General features: G+C 41.1%; 1 protein-coding gene across 2 annotated transcripts in view; it reads right to left on the bottom strand.

Annotated features, from left to right (window-relative positions):
* The window catches only part of agap3 (ArfGAP with GTPase domain, ankyrin repeat and PH domain 3), a 130,227-nt gene that overhangs the window by 17,381 nt on the left and 95,523 nt on the right, over positions 1 to 17,323 (bottom strand). For both annotated transcript variants that reach the window (XM_084370183.1, XM_084370182.1), the window contains exon 13: positions 10,762 to 10,917. In XM_084370183.1, coding sequence (XP_084226309.1) covers positions 10,762 to 10,917 — 156 coding nt within the window. The remainder of the gene's footprint in view (positions 1 to 10,761; positions 10,918 to 17,323) is intronic.

Raw genomic sequence — 17,323 nt, 5'->3', positions numbered from 1 at the left:
ATTTTTGTCATTTAACGTCTTATTTTGATGTCTTAAGCATCTAATTTGTACTTTTACTCAAGCTGTGAACCTGGACGTGCTGTTGAGTCAGTGAGTCTCTGGAATCTTACTGATTATTGATCTAAGCTGCTAAATAAAACTTATTTTCTTGGCAAGAAAATGCACATTATTTTTAATCTATTGGTTCCAAGAAAAAGAACCCATCTGTTATGTGATGACGGAGAAATCTTCAGACTACTTCACATGGAAAGAGACCAGCTTCCTAACTCACTTACCCAATGATCTTCGAGTGTTAGGGACAATGTGCACATGTGTGTAAAATGCATGTTCCTATGACAAATGCGTGTGTTCATTGTTTATTTTCTTTTGTTTTATTTAACTTTGAAAAATTACCAATGTGGGAGAATTTTTTCTGAGAAATTATGTTTGTCCTTGGATGCAAGTGATGGTGCTGTAGTTGTTGAATAAATCTGAGAATTCCCAGAATGAGTCATTTTAGACGCAGATTGCATCATCTGTCATCAACGCTGTACTATTTAGCTTCAGCCCACTATATTTTTTGTTGAAATGTACCTAAGAAATCATAGTAAACTTCTACCTCAACGTTTTATGTACACAGCCTTGTACCTTTGACTAAACAAATGAACAGACAGCTGTTTATCTTCTGTAGATGTAGATGTAGAAGTGTGTAGAAGTTCTGAGGAACCATGAGTTTTTGGGTATATGTCAATGCAGATATTAGGGAATAAAATGTTGATATGTCAGCCGGTACACACACATTTTTTGCAATGATCCTTTAAAGGTGGTTATCAAACACAAAAATATGTAATGGAGGCAGGACATTTTACAGACATCAGTGTGCTGAACTAGTAAACTCCACTCCACACATCCTTAATTATCCCAAGCATCTTTTTCTGTATTATGTTCTATAATATTTGGCGCAAATCGGACAACATACATGATCATACCAATAGATCTGTGATAGGCCAATATCAGCTGATAATATCAGTAGACTGCTATATTAACAGTCACTTTCCTGGTGTGTCAACTTTCCCTCAGCCTGTGTCAGTCAGATAACCTGAGCACTACATCATCTATTATTACCTGATGAACATTTTTTGTGTTGACATTCAGGTCGTTCCAGCTCTGATCCCAAAAAATCTGGGTTTTGTGATTCCCCGCATTTCTCTGAATGACTTCTGATGACCCCCACGACGCCATACGGTACCAGATTCATTCTGGTTTCAAATACAAACAAAATATCTTGTTTAACTGCTAGTTATTCTATTTTTTTAAAGAAATATAAACTCAAAACTAGAGATTTCATTGACATTTTGAGCATTTTGTCTTTCAGCATACTGGACAAAGCTACAGATTGAATATATACAACTCAAGTCTTATATACATGTTTTTATTTGTGCATTAGTGCATTTGTTTTTTTTAAATGTATTTATAACTTTTTTTAACAAAAAGAAGATTTTGCTCCAAACTGTCTTCGAACATGTGAGCTGGTTGTGTTTTTTTCTTTTTTTTTCTTTGTATTTAACTAAGATTTATGAAAATGTCACCTGTCGTTTTCAAACAAGAGGTCTGACACGACATATGTTCCAACACATGCTCTATAATGCCTCCGCTGCTCAGAAGCAATTCATTAACAGCGTACAGTACAATGTGACTCTTGTAACATCTCTGGTCTGTGCACATGCTTGAGCTCGTAGCCAAATGATTTGTAATTACCTAATTATGTCTATGCAAATAGTCATCTCATTTGCATAAACCATGTTTGGAGGACTGGAGGCAAGTAGACACAAGGGGAATGTTTTTTTCCTGAGTAGCTTTGTCATTATTTTTTAATAGAAGTTACATTAAAAAGAAAAATGGGTTAACTATACTTCTAATGTGATCCTTTCTGACTTTCTGATGCGCGAGGAGACGTCGGATAATAAATTAACTCTGTGTGAGTTAGAAAATGACGGCAATCTGATGATGATAGGATCATCACACAAATCATCTAATCAAAGAAACACTTTATATTAATAATCAATTCACCCTCCTTGGTGCGAGACACAGCCCTGTGCTGTTAAATGACAGATGTCTGACGGACGGCACTAATGTAGCAATCCCTGTGCTGCGGTGGAGGGCCATCTCTTCAGGGGGAAAGCGATAATCCAATTAGCTCGACACCGACTTCAATTATCTGATTTAGTTTGTGGAATCGACTACAGGTCACAGAGAATCAATAAACCCTCGGAAGACTCTTTATTTAGACCAACAGCGAGAAAGTCTCTATGTGGGGGAGACACTTTAAAGCACCGGCAACGGTTAAAATACAAAAATCTCAGTTTGATGGAAATAAAAAAGATAAAAATATTGAAAGAAAGCTTGATAAATTGGCGTACACAAAGTAGAAAATCAATATCCCCTCATCCAATATAACTCCAGGTACAATAACTAATGCATCTGATTATAATTTGCGCTTTCCCAGACTCAAATGTTGTTGTACTTGTGTTTTTCATCTTTTTGAAAAACCTGAACAAAGCTAATTATTCTGTTGGCTGCCCAGGCAATAAATTGGAGGCATTAAAACACTTTCATTATGGAGATTAAAAAAGCAACGGATGGCTGCTTTCTTAAACTGATGAGTATACAAGGGAAAACAAATCTAATTCTCCATGCATAGTAATGCACACGCGAGACGTACTGTAGCCACTAAAGAGACAGAGGAGCATGTGCGGCAGGAAGCTTTATGTGTGACATAGGTATTGTCATTACACGCAGCTCCAGCGCGCCGACACTACCGTTTAATGCCGTCCTGAGTGCGGCATTTCAGCTCCATAAGCCGGAGTAATTCTGCTCCGTGTGAGCATGATGCTGAGGTCAAAGTGGTCTTCTCGGAGACTGTAAATCTGAGCGCGAACAATGTGTCAAAGGTATCGCTGCCATCTTACAGGCACCTGCCATGATGAGCTTGTAAAAGGGTCATTAGCGCCTCCTGCTATCGCTCAGCGGTTGGAGTCAGCACATGGCCAGCAGAGGAGCGATCACCTTGTCACATTAACATGAGCATTAACCTCCTGACCAGATCTATCTGCGAGCCTACAATCAACAAGTTCTTTGCCAATTAGAAATAAATTAACACAGCTCTGCCAGTGGGCGGACATGGAAGAACACAATTTAAAGCCAACGGAGGAGCCAACTGTGAAGAATGAGCAAAATATGATTTTCCTTAATTAACATGGCATAATAAAAAGGAAATTAGAGCGTAATGGCCACAGAGCTACAAAGAGGAAGGAACAGATGAAGATACACATCTTCGTCCACAATTTACATGGATCATAAAACTGTTTGGGAACCTCTCAGTCACAGATGTTATTCATCAAATACTTGATGGCTTCTAGCAGGAACAGTTTAATAAGCAGAGTGTGTGGAAAATAAAAAATAATTACTTCAAAATACAGAATTGGATGGTACATGCATTTATTTTATACACCTACTTTTTTTACTCCATTATATTCATCTAACAGCTATAGTTACAAGATTTAAACATAAAAACACATGATACCTGACAGATGATTCGACGAACCATCCGTCTATCAACTTCAACCAACCAGATTAACAGAGGGAGAGCACTACCACAAGTGGAGCCAGCTGGTAAATCAAGCTCTAAGGGAAGCGGGTCGAGGGAAGAGTGAAAACATCTTTTCTATCGAGAAGGCCTTCAGTGCCGTTCAATAAAATCTCCTCTCCAGTCCTGATACAACGGATGCTATAGCAGCATTTAGGCTAACCGCTTGAGGAGCCGCCATTGTTGCTTCAATCGAACAGTCGCTTCTCTCTCTGGTCATCGCATCTAAACCACGGTCATAGCTGCCAGTAGTTCTTTATAGGATGCTGATTTGTCGAAACCACTGTGGTTCAGCCACAAGCAGATAACTTGAAGCAGAGCAAGACTGAAACTGCCTCACGAGGTAAAAACCTCTTGTGTCGCCCTTTGAAGGGGGTCCAGCCTCTATGTTGGGAACCACTGGAGTAACGTATCGGACTGTACATGAAGTATTAGCTCCACCTCAACCAGCTACAGCGGTAAAATGCAACTTGATACAACAATATTACCATTTTAAGTACATTTAGCTGATACATACAGCTGTATTTTCACTTAATAGGCTTTTAGAAGCAGGACTGTCACTTGTGATGTACTTTAACATTCTTATATTGGTACTTTTACAGGGGAAATGGATTTGATGATCTATTTTTGATCATTAAAAGAAAGTCTTTCCCTTTTTTAAAACCCCCTCCAGTCAAAAATGTGTCTTTCTTCTTGTTCCTACAGTTGAATGTTCGAGATCCACTGTGTCGAATGGTGTTTGTGCAGAGTTTGAGTTGGACACTTGAAGGATGTTTCCAGATTACAGCACATATACTGAGAATGGACATGCAAAGTAGGAGACATCTTGTGTTCAGCAGTTAAATAAAAATGTTAGCATATCCATATATTCTGGAAGGAATAGGTGCCACTTTAAGTATAGTAGAGATTTCGCCAGAATACACGTGTGGAAGTGATCTTTAAAATCATTTAGCTGCTGTATAAAAGGTGTTTGTTTGACCTGAAAATCAAAGTGGGACATGAAAGAAAAGAGGGTGACCTGAAGACGGTGATTCCTCTCGCTGCGTATGAGCAGCAGATGTACCGCCGAGGACCTGTGGACCAGATTAGCACCGCGGGGGGTTTGGTGCTGAGCCCAGCTGTGCCGTCTATACGGCAGGCAGCATCTATTCTGTCTAAGCCTCTCAAAGACCTCTGGAGACTGGTGTGAAGAACCCTTTAGACAGGACTTAGCAAACAGTTCTTAGCCTTGAGGACTCCCTTTTTTTATCCACTTGGCTATAATGATGGCGAGGTGCAGAGGTCTATACAAGGTGAGCTATTGTTTTGGTGTGCAGGTCGTGTTGTGTTGTGTTGTGTCGTGTTGTATGCATGCATCAGGCAGTCACTTAAAGAAGTGCTTGCCGTTCCCGTGAATTAACGAGCAGTTGGGAAGAACAGGCCAAGGCGGTGCCATCTGTAAATGTCACAGGCACTGCTTGCTCATTTTACACATCATTAAAGCCAATATTCCTAACCTGTATCAGAGCAATCAGGAGCAGGCCATTACTGCGACAGGGGCCCCAGGGGAACCACGACCAAACTCAGAAAGAAGAGAACGGGGAGGGAGAGAGAGATAGAGCACACTCTTTATCTATCTGACACGCACACACACACAAACACGAGCGCTCGCGTACACTCGCACACTTCTGCACACTTCTACATGCACATGCTCAAACAAACAGGGAGCACAATCCACCTTCCAACAATAAACAAACACATGAAATCAGCACCAATACCACTACCCTAATAGCTAGTGCATTTAACAACAGAGCCGAATGAAAACAGGGCCAATTATACATGTATCTGTGGGCAGTGTGTATGGAGCCCAAATGAGAATCTTGTTATTCCTTTCCCTCCATACTGTGGCGCTCAGAAAGCTAAGCCATTACAAGAGTGGAGGCTCCAGGGACAGCTTTCGGAAATGAGAGCGAGTAAGGGAGTGACAAAACAAAGTATTGAGATAAACACCCACCATTAGCACAGGCAGTTAAACCTCCATTTCCTAATCCTCAGCTGGACTCCAGAGGATATTAACCCTTAGTTGACTAAGGTGCAGGACAAAAGGATGCTGGATTAAGTCAGAAAGACCATATATAAACTTTAACACCGCTTTTGATCGACAGATGATGCAAGTTAACTTGCAATGAAAGAACAGGAAGGCCATGATTTCTGGTTTCAGTCGATCTGTAGATGAGTCAGGTGCAATGAGACTGGGTGTTTTTCTACTGCAGGAACTCTCCCGAGGGATTGGAAACCTCTGGAGCAACATTTCAACCACAGAGACCAAGGTCTGTTCTGGGAACATAATTTTGCCCCCCAAAAAGCCCCTGACCCGGGGGTAGTAACCCAAAAGTCACATCAAGGGTGAACATCAACAGAGCCTTTCAAAACCATTGTTACAAGGTGCCTCACAAAATACAACACCATGCAATATCGGTGTGAATCACAAAGAAATAATACTAAACGAAACACAATAAAATAGGGAATTCATGTGTTTTAACTGCTGATTGTTTGAGTAGTCGATTAGTGTTTTATTCCAGCCACCATTTTTTAAAACTCGGTGGCATCAAATCAGTTTATTTTTTTGTTCATTGCACTTCGACACATCAACATGGAGAAGAAGCATACGACATACGATCGATGTTGTATAGGCATGTGACGTTTTGTTTTTTCGTACGTCGTCATCATGTGTCCTCAGAACGAGGCTGAAGGAATCATCTCGCTCCTTGAGAAGTAGTTCCTGAGAGTACAAGCTCTGGTTACTTTGGGCGGAAACACTGCTTCTGCCAAATATTGTTTTCTTAAGATCTAACCCTGCAAAACTTCTGTGTGAGACAGTCAAAAGCCTAAATGATGAATAATTATTAAAAATGAAAGAAGAGAAATATGTGGTAACTTGTTAAATTAGCAGCGTTGTTGAGGCATTCAGACGATCTCTTTGCCTTTAAGGCCGTCGTCCTGTTAATTAAGATGCTGGATGCACTTTACATCACAATTCAACATCACTGCAAACTGGTTTTGATTTTGGTAAAGGAGTCTTGTTATTACTCTTAAGAAACATGACATGCTTAATTCTGATTAGTCAAAACAATTCGTCATTGTCCAGTTAGTAGTAACTACGTCTCTGATCCCATTGGACCCACATTATTTCATGCATGATGCTCCCCGGCTTTATCCAATCATAAATTATCTTTTCCAGCACCCTCCATCTTTCTGTAGCCCTGACAAAGGTTTTCCATTAGAACCAAACTACTGTTCAACTTTTAGCTCATTTAGAGATTTCTGACATGTTCTTCATATTCATGTGTACAATTAAAGACACTGGTAGATCAGCAGGGTCGCAGCAGTTGATTCTGTTTGACATTTTTGAGCAACGCAACGTGACATTTATTTTAAACGATTGTGTTGAAACATGTTATATCAGTTTTGTTTTGTAGTCACATTCTCCACCAGCGTCCCTCCCACTACACATTAATGTCAACATTTTGTTGCTACTGGGAAAATCCATTCTACTTTTCTATTTCCACTGATTTCATACGGACAGATTTAATATTTGTCAGCCACGTAGTGACAACGAAGCTAACACCACCTCCCTCCTTTTGGATTCTGTTCAAAATTTAGGAGTTCACTGTCTCTACCCTTAAAAATAATCTCCCTGTCCTCCTCTAGCTGCTGACACAATCCAGTAGAGGAGTCCTTTTAACCACTTAACATTCAATCAATTCAAAATTGTAAAATAAAACAACTTGATTAAAATCCATTATTACATCTTTCATTAAACAAGAGGTTTCTTAACCAGTTAAAGTGTGATTTCATTAAAAAATGTAATTCATCCAACCACATTACAAACACAGTGCTCTGCAGCACATTTGAGTTCATTATAGTTTGTAGAGTGCAAGTTGCAGTATGAGTAATGCTTCCTTTAGTTTTCTATCCTCTTTAAGAACTGTTACAATTATCCTTATAATGTGCAAGTGAAGCGTAATATGATTGGGTTTGATTTGATGTCTGTCTGCTACAAATGTAAATAAAGACCTTAACAACCTTCTTTACATTAAATGCATCCAGGCAAACACTTAGCCTTCATTTCCTCCTGATTTCTGTGACCTTAGCGTGAGTAAATATCTTCATCCATAAAAACTGCAAGAATCAGGAAGGAGCCTCTTGTCACAGTCTCACAATCTCTCTCCGTTCCTGCACCTCCATTTCTGCTCACATCGGACGAGCTAAAAAACCCCCCTCCCAAAACAATGAGCATTTGATACACTTTCTTTAAAAGAGAAATACATTAATGATGCTCCCTGACAGTCTGCATTAATCAGAGGGGGCTCCCCCTGAACACAACTCTTTATCGGCCATCGATTTTCCAGTGGGTTTATGGCGAGCGACACACCGAGAAAGCTCGTCGCCGGGCGGCTGCTGGGAAACACATTACGGGGCTGTCAGTTGTCTCGCCATGCATCCTGCATCATTCTTTAAGCACATGAGAAGTTCATTACAGCACACAGCTCTGACAGCGCATAGGATATTAGGGACTGTGTCCGTTGTGCATATCCTCTGTGGAAGTGCAGCAGCAGCACAGACATTCATACATACGTTATCCAAATTGATTAGAATTAAGCTTAACGTTGATTTTAAATAAATGCATTCGAAAGCTAATATAGGCTATTAGCTCAAAGTTTGCCAGAAAGATGTTATGCCATTAAGCTTTTCTTAATAATATAGAATATGTGTAAGATAAGCCATGTCTAAGAGTCTCTCTAAGTACTGTAGTCCCATATTTGGAAATGATGGTGCTGCAGCAACAGTTTCTGCAGGCTTCCTCCTACATCCTACACGTCCCACGTTGACCAAAATGATTCCTCACCTTAAGACACGCGACGCTGTTTTGATTTATGATGCTTCACAACTACTAAAATTCAATTTCAGCCTGCATTGCACGCTTCTGATTGCCCCGTAAATGAGATAAACTGATGGCAATTTATTCAAGGATCCCCACCTCTCCTCTCCTCTCCTTTCCCTTTCTTCTCCTCTCTCAACAGGAGACACAACTCACATCCCAGACTTGGCTGAATCCAATATTTAAGCGATATGTCTGTATTGCAGAGCATTCAGCAGAACAGACAAGGTGATGCTAATAGAAAACCACCTCACACAGGACCGTGAGAGAGATAGAAAACAGTGTGCGTGTTTGATGACGTGAGGAACATTCAGAATCTGCTTCCTCAAGTCTGATTGCTCTTAGATTTCCTCCTCGGAAGTAATCCGACTTCAATTATTCCTGTGTAAGGGCAGTTATTGATGAGATTTGATGATGTTTGATAAGGCCAACCATCACGCATTCTAGGCTTTAATGTGACAGTGTAGCGCTGCCAGGAGAGTCCCATTAAGAGCTAAGTAATGTCAAATAAAACAGAAGTAATGGACATTACTCTTCAAAACTATTCTGGTAGTAAGTGAGCATACCAATTATTCAAAATGATCAGATCTGAGATTAACTTTCACCAACACTTCTCCAGCAAGAAAAGAGCACTACTTATCTGTGAGGTGCTGATGATGTTCACTCTAAACAACAATGTGTCCAACAGACCCATTCAGACTTTAAAGAGAAGCTGTCAGAGTCCATGATAAAAAAGTATAATGATTATAAATGCTTAGCCCCATTTAGGAGGCGTCAATGCCATTGTTGTTGTTATCCAGCGTATCAATCTTGTTGATTGATCATCCCGCTCTGGTGACATCAGTTTTATGGCCTCTGAAATGCGTCCCAGTGTTTTCACAATGCCATCCAATTAGGGTACTCCATTCATCATTGGGCTGGAGAATCATTATTAATTGGGTGGAGAGCCGACTGCCACTCCCCTGCTGAGGAGGGCCACGGCTTCTGGAGATCAGGCCATTCAGACGACGGTGAAAGAAATGGGGGGCTGTGAGGGTGCACTGCGCAGGGGGCCACAAAGAGACACAAAACTACACACCTTTATGTACTTCACAGGCAGAATATAGAAGATTACACACTCTTTGTTCCACAGTGACTGCAGAAATCTTTGAAATGGAAGTGGAGTCACTGTGTGGCTGCTTTATTGACTTTACAATCTCAAATAAGAAAATGTATGTAGCGCATACCTCCGCCAAGGCCCAACAGTCCCCTTGCATACTCACTCAGAGATACCAGCCACCTAAATACGCCTGATTTTACACCTGCATCAAGATCCATGCATTACCGCAATGTTAAAGAAAGTGAAAAAATACCCTGGATCTGCACCAGAAGTTTATGGGTTCTGTTCTGGGCCGACAAACATCCTTCATCCAAGTTTCATGGAAATCAGTTTTATAGTTTTTGTGTAATCCTGCTGACAAACCAACCAACCAACCAACCAACCAACAAAAGGACAAGGGTGAAAACATAACCTCCTTATCAGAGATAATAACATGACAAGTAGGGCTGCAACCAATGATTATTTTTATTGTTGGTTAATCTAATAAATAAATTAGTTCTTTGGTGTATCAAATTTTGGGATAAAATGTTGATCAGTGTTTCCCAAAGCCCAAGATGACATCCTCAAATGTTTTGTTTTGTTCACAATCCACAGACATTTAGTTTCCTGTCATAGAGGAGATCATGTTCACATTGAAGAAGCTGTAACCAGAAATGTCCAACTTAAACATTTTTTTTTACTTAAACCAACTAATCGATTATCAAAATAAGGGCCGATTAGTTTAACGGTTGACAACTAATCGATTTATTGCTGCAGCTCTAATGACAAGTTTCTGCTCAATTCCATCCAGACATTTTTTTCTGTCTCCTCCTTCTTTAACATGAGCAGTTCCTGTGTACTGCAAGTTGTGTACTGTTCCTGTACATCAAGATAATAAGTAGGTGACACTAATTAGTCAATCAGGTGTCATTAAACCACTGCAGAAGAGGACACGACAGGATGGTGTAAACAGAGCGCTGGTCAAACCTCAAATGGTGGAAAACAAATGGACATCAGTGGACGTCAAAACTAAATAAAAACAGGTCAGTGGTAATTTTTTTGCCATTTTGGAGGATCTCTTTTTCATTTCAGAAGTTTTGGTCATGTCAAAACCGTAGAAAAGGGACTGTGTTGTACCTTCATTGCCTGCAGATAGGCCGTCTGGCTTTGTGATGCCCGTGCTCTTTTTCCGTCTGTGTTTCTTGCGGTTGGCGTGTGGCGAAGGAGGTGGCTCAAGTTTAGGACTCGTGGCGCTGCCCACACTGGCATTCGCAGGATCACTCATCCCATTGGCTGAAAAACACAGACAGGAAGAACAAATGTTATTTCTTATGTTAAATACATTTGATAGTTTGTAGTTGGATTCTTAAAGTTTATCACTGTTTAATGATAACTGTCACAATTTCAGCTTGGCTCCAGACTAACTTTATAACCTTCACTCAGTGACACAATGAAAACACTATGACGCTACAGGAGTCTCTCATGAATACAAGTAACTGTATAAACCTCTGTAAATGCACCTGTCCAATTGGTTTCCAAACACTGAATCATTTTTAGGCTGATTTACCAGGAAATGATGCACAATAATGTAACATTTTCAAACAGACATAACATGCAGTCAGGAAAATGACATCTTTTGCAAATTATATGCAGTGGAACTGACTTCTTAGGAAAATTACGCTTAAACATTCACATTTATTGCTACGATGAGCCATAATATCGGACTGTGGAAGAACAAGTTTCCAATTTAAGAATTAAAGTATTAACTAGAAATTGCTCTGGCAGAGTAATACAGCATCATGTTGGCTCTGGATGAAGGTTTTTTGTGTTTAATGAGGACTGTGGTTTGTCTACTATTAATTGCATTACTTGCAGGAGGATTGAAGCTGCCAAAAACAAAATAAATAAAGAAATGACTCAATAAATAAATTAATATGCCATTAAATGCACCAAAATAATATTAAAAATAAATGTAGGCATTTATTCATTTAATTATTGAGTCATTTACTGTCCCTTTATGCAGCCCTTTGGCAGTTTTGAACCTCCATGCAGTACAGGTCGTGTATAAAGAAAGTAATGTCTGGCAAAAAAAACACCTATATGTTACATGGTCAGAGTAAAAAAAGGGGAACATTTGAAAAATGTGAAGCTATTCCTTTTAATAAAAACTAAGCTGACAGCTTCAACTCAAGTCAAAGTGTGTGTGCCATTATGTCTCAAATGTATGAATGCATGAATCACTGTGAAATGACAATGAATAATGAATGACATTATCGCCTCTCTCAAAGCTTCATGCAAAGCAGAAGCAGACTTGTCACATCCTAAAAATGCGTCTACATCAGTGAGAGTCCAAAACAGCTTTGAGTGCTCCAAAAGTAACTGTGAGGCTGCGGCCTCAGACAGAGTGAAGGACAGGTATGGGGCTATCAGTGAACAAATGGTTACCTAAGTTAGCCCGCAGCAAAGCTCTCTATATGACTGTCTGAGAGTGACAGGGGGCTAAGAGCCGGCTTTGTTTCTTGTAAGTGATTTTATAAATGTGATATTAACCTGTGCTACCGTTGGGCAAAGGGATAGGAGGGATGGGACGATAGGAGGGGGTTGTCAGCTTGCCATCTTTCTGATTTCCTGACATTTGACATCACTTTCCCTTCTTTCCCCCTCCGGATGCCATTATGAATCTGGGAGCGGGGGCCAGGGGCCTGGGGGAAGCGGGGAAGGGTGGGCCGGTAGATGGGCCCCATATTGCTCTCCTCTTACCACCCTGTGTGGTGCTGGCAGCCTCCTCCATTGTCTCCCATCAAAAGCTCATTGTAGTGTGGCAAACTCCATTCATTTCCCTGTGCACCGTCCCAGCCCCAGGGGTGGAGTGCAGGAGGACAAGGGGCTCAGGGATTATTGCTGTTGTCGTTGCCAGTTGCACATGCTATAATGTGCGGCACTGTGCCATTAGCCAGTGTACAACATTAGGCCTAATTCGGTCATTACCTTTAGGGAGATGGGGCTGTCTTGGAGGAGTAAGATGGGCTCAGCAGGGGACTGAAGATGCTAACGTGGGGGGAGAGTGGAGCTCCGAGGGCCCGGGGATGGATTGTTTGAGCGTGGGCAAAACATAGGAGACGACACCTGAGATGCACATCGTTATGTCTGCACACTTAGATGTACACAAACAAGAATGTCATTACTGGAAAAAAAGATATATTAATTATAACCACCAGTATCGTTAATTTGCTAGAAGATGAGGGACCGTCCATATATTTCAGCGTAAATAGTAAAGCGCTACGTGGAAAATAATAGTAGTGATTATCTGCCATCACATTAATAAACATAACATTGGTGCTCGTGCTGGACGACATGCATTAGGCTCTCTGGTGTTTTGAATGGCAGCACGCAGCCACACATGTAGCAGCTCCTAGTCGAGGCGTCTGTTTCAATTTCCCTGCTCTCTTACAACAGCCCCCCTGAGACGAGTCATTAGCTGGCTCAGACAGCTGGGGGCACAGGGGTCCTCCATGTGCCCCCCCCCTTCCCACCACCTCCCACCCTCTGCTTCCTCCTCCCTCTCCATCCCAGCGTCTGTCCCGCCAGCACAGCTCCGTATGGCGGGTGGAAGACTCGAGCTCCAACCTGCCTCCGACATGACAGCCAGCATTTGTTTAATGTCGCTTGAGGTTAAAGGGGAGGGCTGCCCCTCAGGGGCCCCAACCGTGTCATAAACACCTCTAATTATCAATTTCTGCCCCTAATGTTGTGGAAAATGACCCCGGCCCCTGCTCATCCTGCACCTGAAACATATACCATATACGCCCTTTGTTTGCACCAATCAGGCAGTAAGAAGTCTATAACATGAAGGTATAGAAGCAGGAAATGGACAAAACTGCAGTACAAATCACTGAGCAATAACACCCAAGCACCTGAAACATAATGGTTTTATATAAAGTCTGTAAGTGGTTCTCAGCTCTAAATAGTGCATGACTGGTGGATTATATTTCTCAAGTTGAGAAGTTAGAATTGGACTGATTCTGCCTTCCCTGTGGCATTATTAGCTGGCTGTTAGTGTGTACGAGGGCCATCAGGACCAAGCTGGGTAATGAAGCACACTGGGGATCAGGAGTCTCTTTCCCACTCAGCCAAGATCACCTGGGCAGCAGAATAGGTATCAGCCTAACCTGTGATTACAGTGTATTACACTCCCACCACGGAGATGACGTGACATGATGACATGAGTTTAAACATGCTTCAGGATGAAGACTGTGGGTGAGACAAAGAGGGGGCTGCTAACAGCTTCCTGCCTTTACCAACGCCACACTGAGAATGAATGAGAATGAAAAAAGGGGTGAGAGAGAAAGAGAGGGAGAGAGAGAGGCATGGGGGGGAGGGATGAAGAGGAGGGGGGGGAGTCATTTCATTGTTATTCAAGAGGCTCCGGGTGAGGAGCACTGTGATTCCGCCAGGCCCCTTGACATGGCAGCCCTGCCTGTCCTCAATCAAAGCCAACGGCTGCAATTAATGGCAAAAATTAGAAACAATCACCGCCTCCCCCTTATTATCCTCAATTAGAGCGTACTAATCAAGGCCTGATCGCGCTCTACTGCTCTCTCCAAACTAAATGTCAAACTTCATTACGGCCTGGCGTAGAAATCAAACGCCCCACATGCTATCACCCTCACATCGGGAGGCCAAGGTATAAAACACGGTGCTGCAGGAAAAGGCTATCTATGCATTAACTAACTGTGTCCTGATATGCAAACTAAGAGGAGAAAAAGCACCTCTATATACATTACCACGCAGCAGAAGAGAGTTGAGGCATAATCGTGTTGGAGGAGGGAAAGAAAGAGGAATTTAAACTTTTAATGAAGGGCTACGGGGGTGTTAGTGTCGACAAAGTAATATTGTCATAATTAGCACAGAATTATGATATTTAGATTTCAACTGTAAAAAGTGAAAGTATGGCTTTTTCTATTAGATGTGCAACTTACAATTATTTTCATTATGGATTAATGTTTTAGTGTGTTTTAGCCACTAAAAAACAAGAAAATTGTTTTTAAAAAATCAGATTTTTTTCCCCCCAAAGCCTAAAATTATGTTTTTTAATTGCTTGTTTTGTCTGGCAAATAGTTTAAAACCCACAAGGTATTAAATTTTTTCATCACATATGACAGAGAAAAGCAACAAACCTAGAGCTGCAACAATTAATTACAACTATTTTGGTAATCTATTGTTTTGAATAATTTTGAAGGAAAAAAAGGCAAAATTCTCAGATTCTGGCCTCTGAAATGTGAATGTTTCCTGGTTTCTTTACTCCTCTATGACAGTTAACTTAATATATTTTGGTTGTGGACAAAACAAGCGGTCGAGGACAGAGATATTTTACAGATTAAACAACTAATCAAGAAAATCAAGAAAGTAATCGTTAGATCAATCAACAATGAAAAATACTTGTTAGTTGCAGCCCTTAAAGGGACAATTTGTAGTTTTGGAGAAGAAATTCAAACTCCAATTCAAATTTAAATATTTATTTTTTCCATAACTGAATACACAAGCTGTTCTCAGAGGAAAATAAGGTCCCCAGAACACTGTTTGAAGCTAGAAAGGTGGCAGGGTCCGCCACATATAAACAAAGTAAAACAGTATGAAACTGTGTTGTCCTTCAAGGTCAGCTTGTTTATTTAGTTTATTCAGTCATGAAAGTGAAGAGAGTTTGTTTATTTGTTTGTTTAGGCATAAAAAAAAAAACAATCAATGAAGATCTTCTCCTCTGATTAAAATTTCTTTCCCAAAACTAGAAAGTGCACCTTTAAGAGATGCTGTCATTTGAGAAGTGACATGAAACAATTAATCAAATAAAAAAATAGTCAACTAATTGTTTCAGGCCTCACAAAGTAATTTTTTTAATAGATCAAAATATTTTATGGGAATTTTAGCATAATTTCAGCTGTTTTTTTTATTTTTTGGGCTGTAACAACTGTGAAGATATGTCGATCCTCAAACAACAGGATAATACTGAATTAATAACTGAATCATTACCGATGGAGAACACTGATCTACAGTAATCTCTCGCCTTCAGAAATGCAACATTACTCACGCTTTGACCAAGACTTCAGTTACTGTCATCAGCGAGCACGTCACATTGCTCAGACGCCTGTTTGAGCCTCTAGCTTTTAATTCAGCTTCAAAGATTGAGGTGCACCAAGGATAGCAGGATCTAAACAAGCATCCGGTGCATTAAGAATGGCTGCCTTTATGAATGCAAGCAATAGAAAAAATTGGGCCGGGATTTAATCAAAAATCTGCGCTCAATATTCAAGAGACGTTACTACCTCTGCTTCTGCCTTTGCTCAATAGGTTTACAAATGAGGACATTCTTTAAATAATATGGAAATGGTTACCTGGCTAAGATGCATTCATTCTCCAGTGAATCATCAATCTGCTGTTTTTGCATCTCAGAATCACATTTTATGTTAACCTGCAACCTTCACCAAGGATAATGGAGTGATTGGGCTCGGTTCAAGTCAATTCAAATGGCAAAACATGAGCACCCTTCACTGTGGAACACCCTCTATTGATTATTGAAGGCGCATTAGGGATGAGAGATAAGAGGGTCGCGTTCAATCAAGTTTATGTTTCCTGATAGTCCAGGCGCACTTTGCACTGTTCTGCTGCTGTAACTCAGATTATTAAAAAACAAGATATTCACAGAAAGTTTCTCCTTAAACTGTCTGCACCGACTATGCACTGATTACAGAGACACTCCCTCCCAAAGACGAGTCACATATCTATCACTTGACACAACGTCTCCGCCATTATTTTCAGCTCATTTGCCTCATTCGAGCTCATTTGTGGTTACCTTAAGAGTAGCATGAAAATAATTGAAGAAAATAGAATAATGGAGCAAATTGCGGATCTGATTTAGTTGAAGACTGGATGCTGGTTAATGAGCTATGTTAATATTGAGGACTTCTCAGTTTACCAAACATGAAAATGGGGAAATTCTCGGCCCTCCTTATTTTCTCTCAACACAACGTTTAGGAAATTATTTGTCCTCTGCAGACCGATCACAAACATCCAGTACGAAGCCTTTCCTCCTCTCCCACACAAAGACGCAAAACACGCTCCGTGGAAAAAAAACTCACATATTTCATCGAGGAACACGCACAGACGCATACACACGCTCGCGCTCATTTATTTGAGGACCCCACGAATCTAAGTAATTCTGCTTTGGGCATGCTGCTGATGGGAGACAGGGGTAGGGGGTGATGGAAGTGCCTGCGTCCAGGCAGAATTGATCGTTTGGCAGCTCCAAATGAGAGACAGGCTTGTCTGCGGAACCACGAGGGCCGTGCAGTTGGACTCCAGCAGCGCTCGTAAAGTGCGCTCTTTAAACTGCCGGGGCCCCTGGGAGCCCATGGGGAGGGGGGGAGCCGCCGCCGCGCTAATGAGAACTACCAGAGTGCAAACATGCATGGAAATGACTGTTATTCTGTTGATGTGCATTTAAGTGCTTTTTTACTGCCAACCACAAAGAGAGGGAAATAACTGGTGATGAATGGTACCCCCAAAAAGCATTCATTTTCCTCTTCGGAAGAAAAGAGAGGAAAACAGACGAAGGAGGAGGAGGAGGAGGAGGAGGAGGAGGAGGAAGGGGGGGTTAAGAGTAAGATGGAAGGTAAAGACAGGATGGGGGGTGGAGGGTGGGGGT

The sequence above is a fragment of the Pagrus pagrus genome (genome assembly GCF_965226575.1).
Source record: "Pagrus pagrus genome assembly, chromosome: 12".
Classification (NCBI taxonomy): domain Eukaryota; kingdom Metazoa; phylum Chordata; class Actinopteri; order Spariformes; family Sparidae; genus Pagrus; species Pagrus pagrus.
The sequence above is the reverse complement of the archived record's forward strand: the minus strand, read 5'-3'. Positions and strand labels throughout refer to the sequence as shown.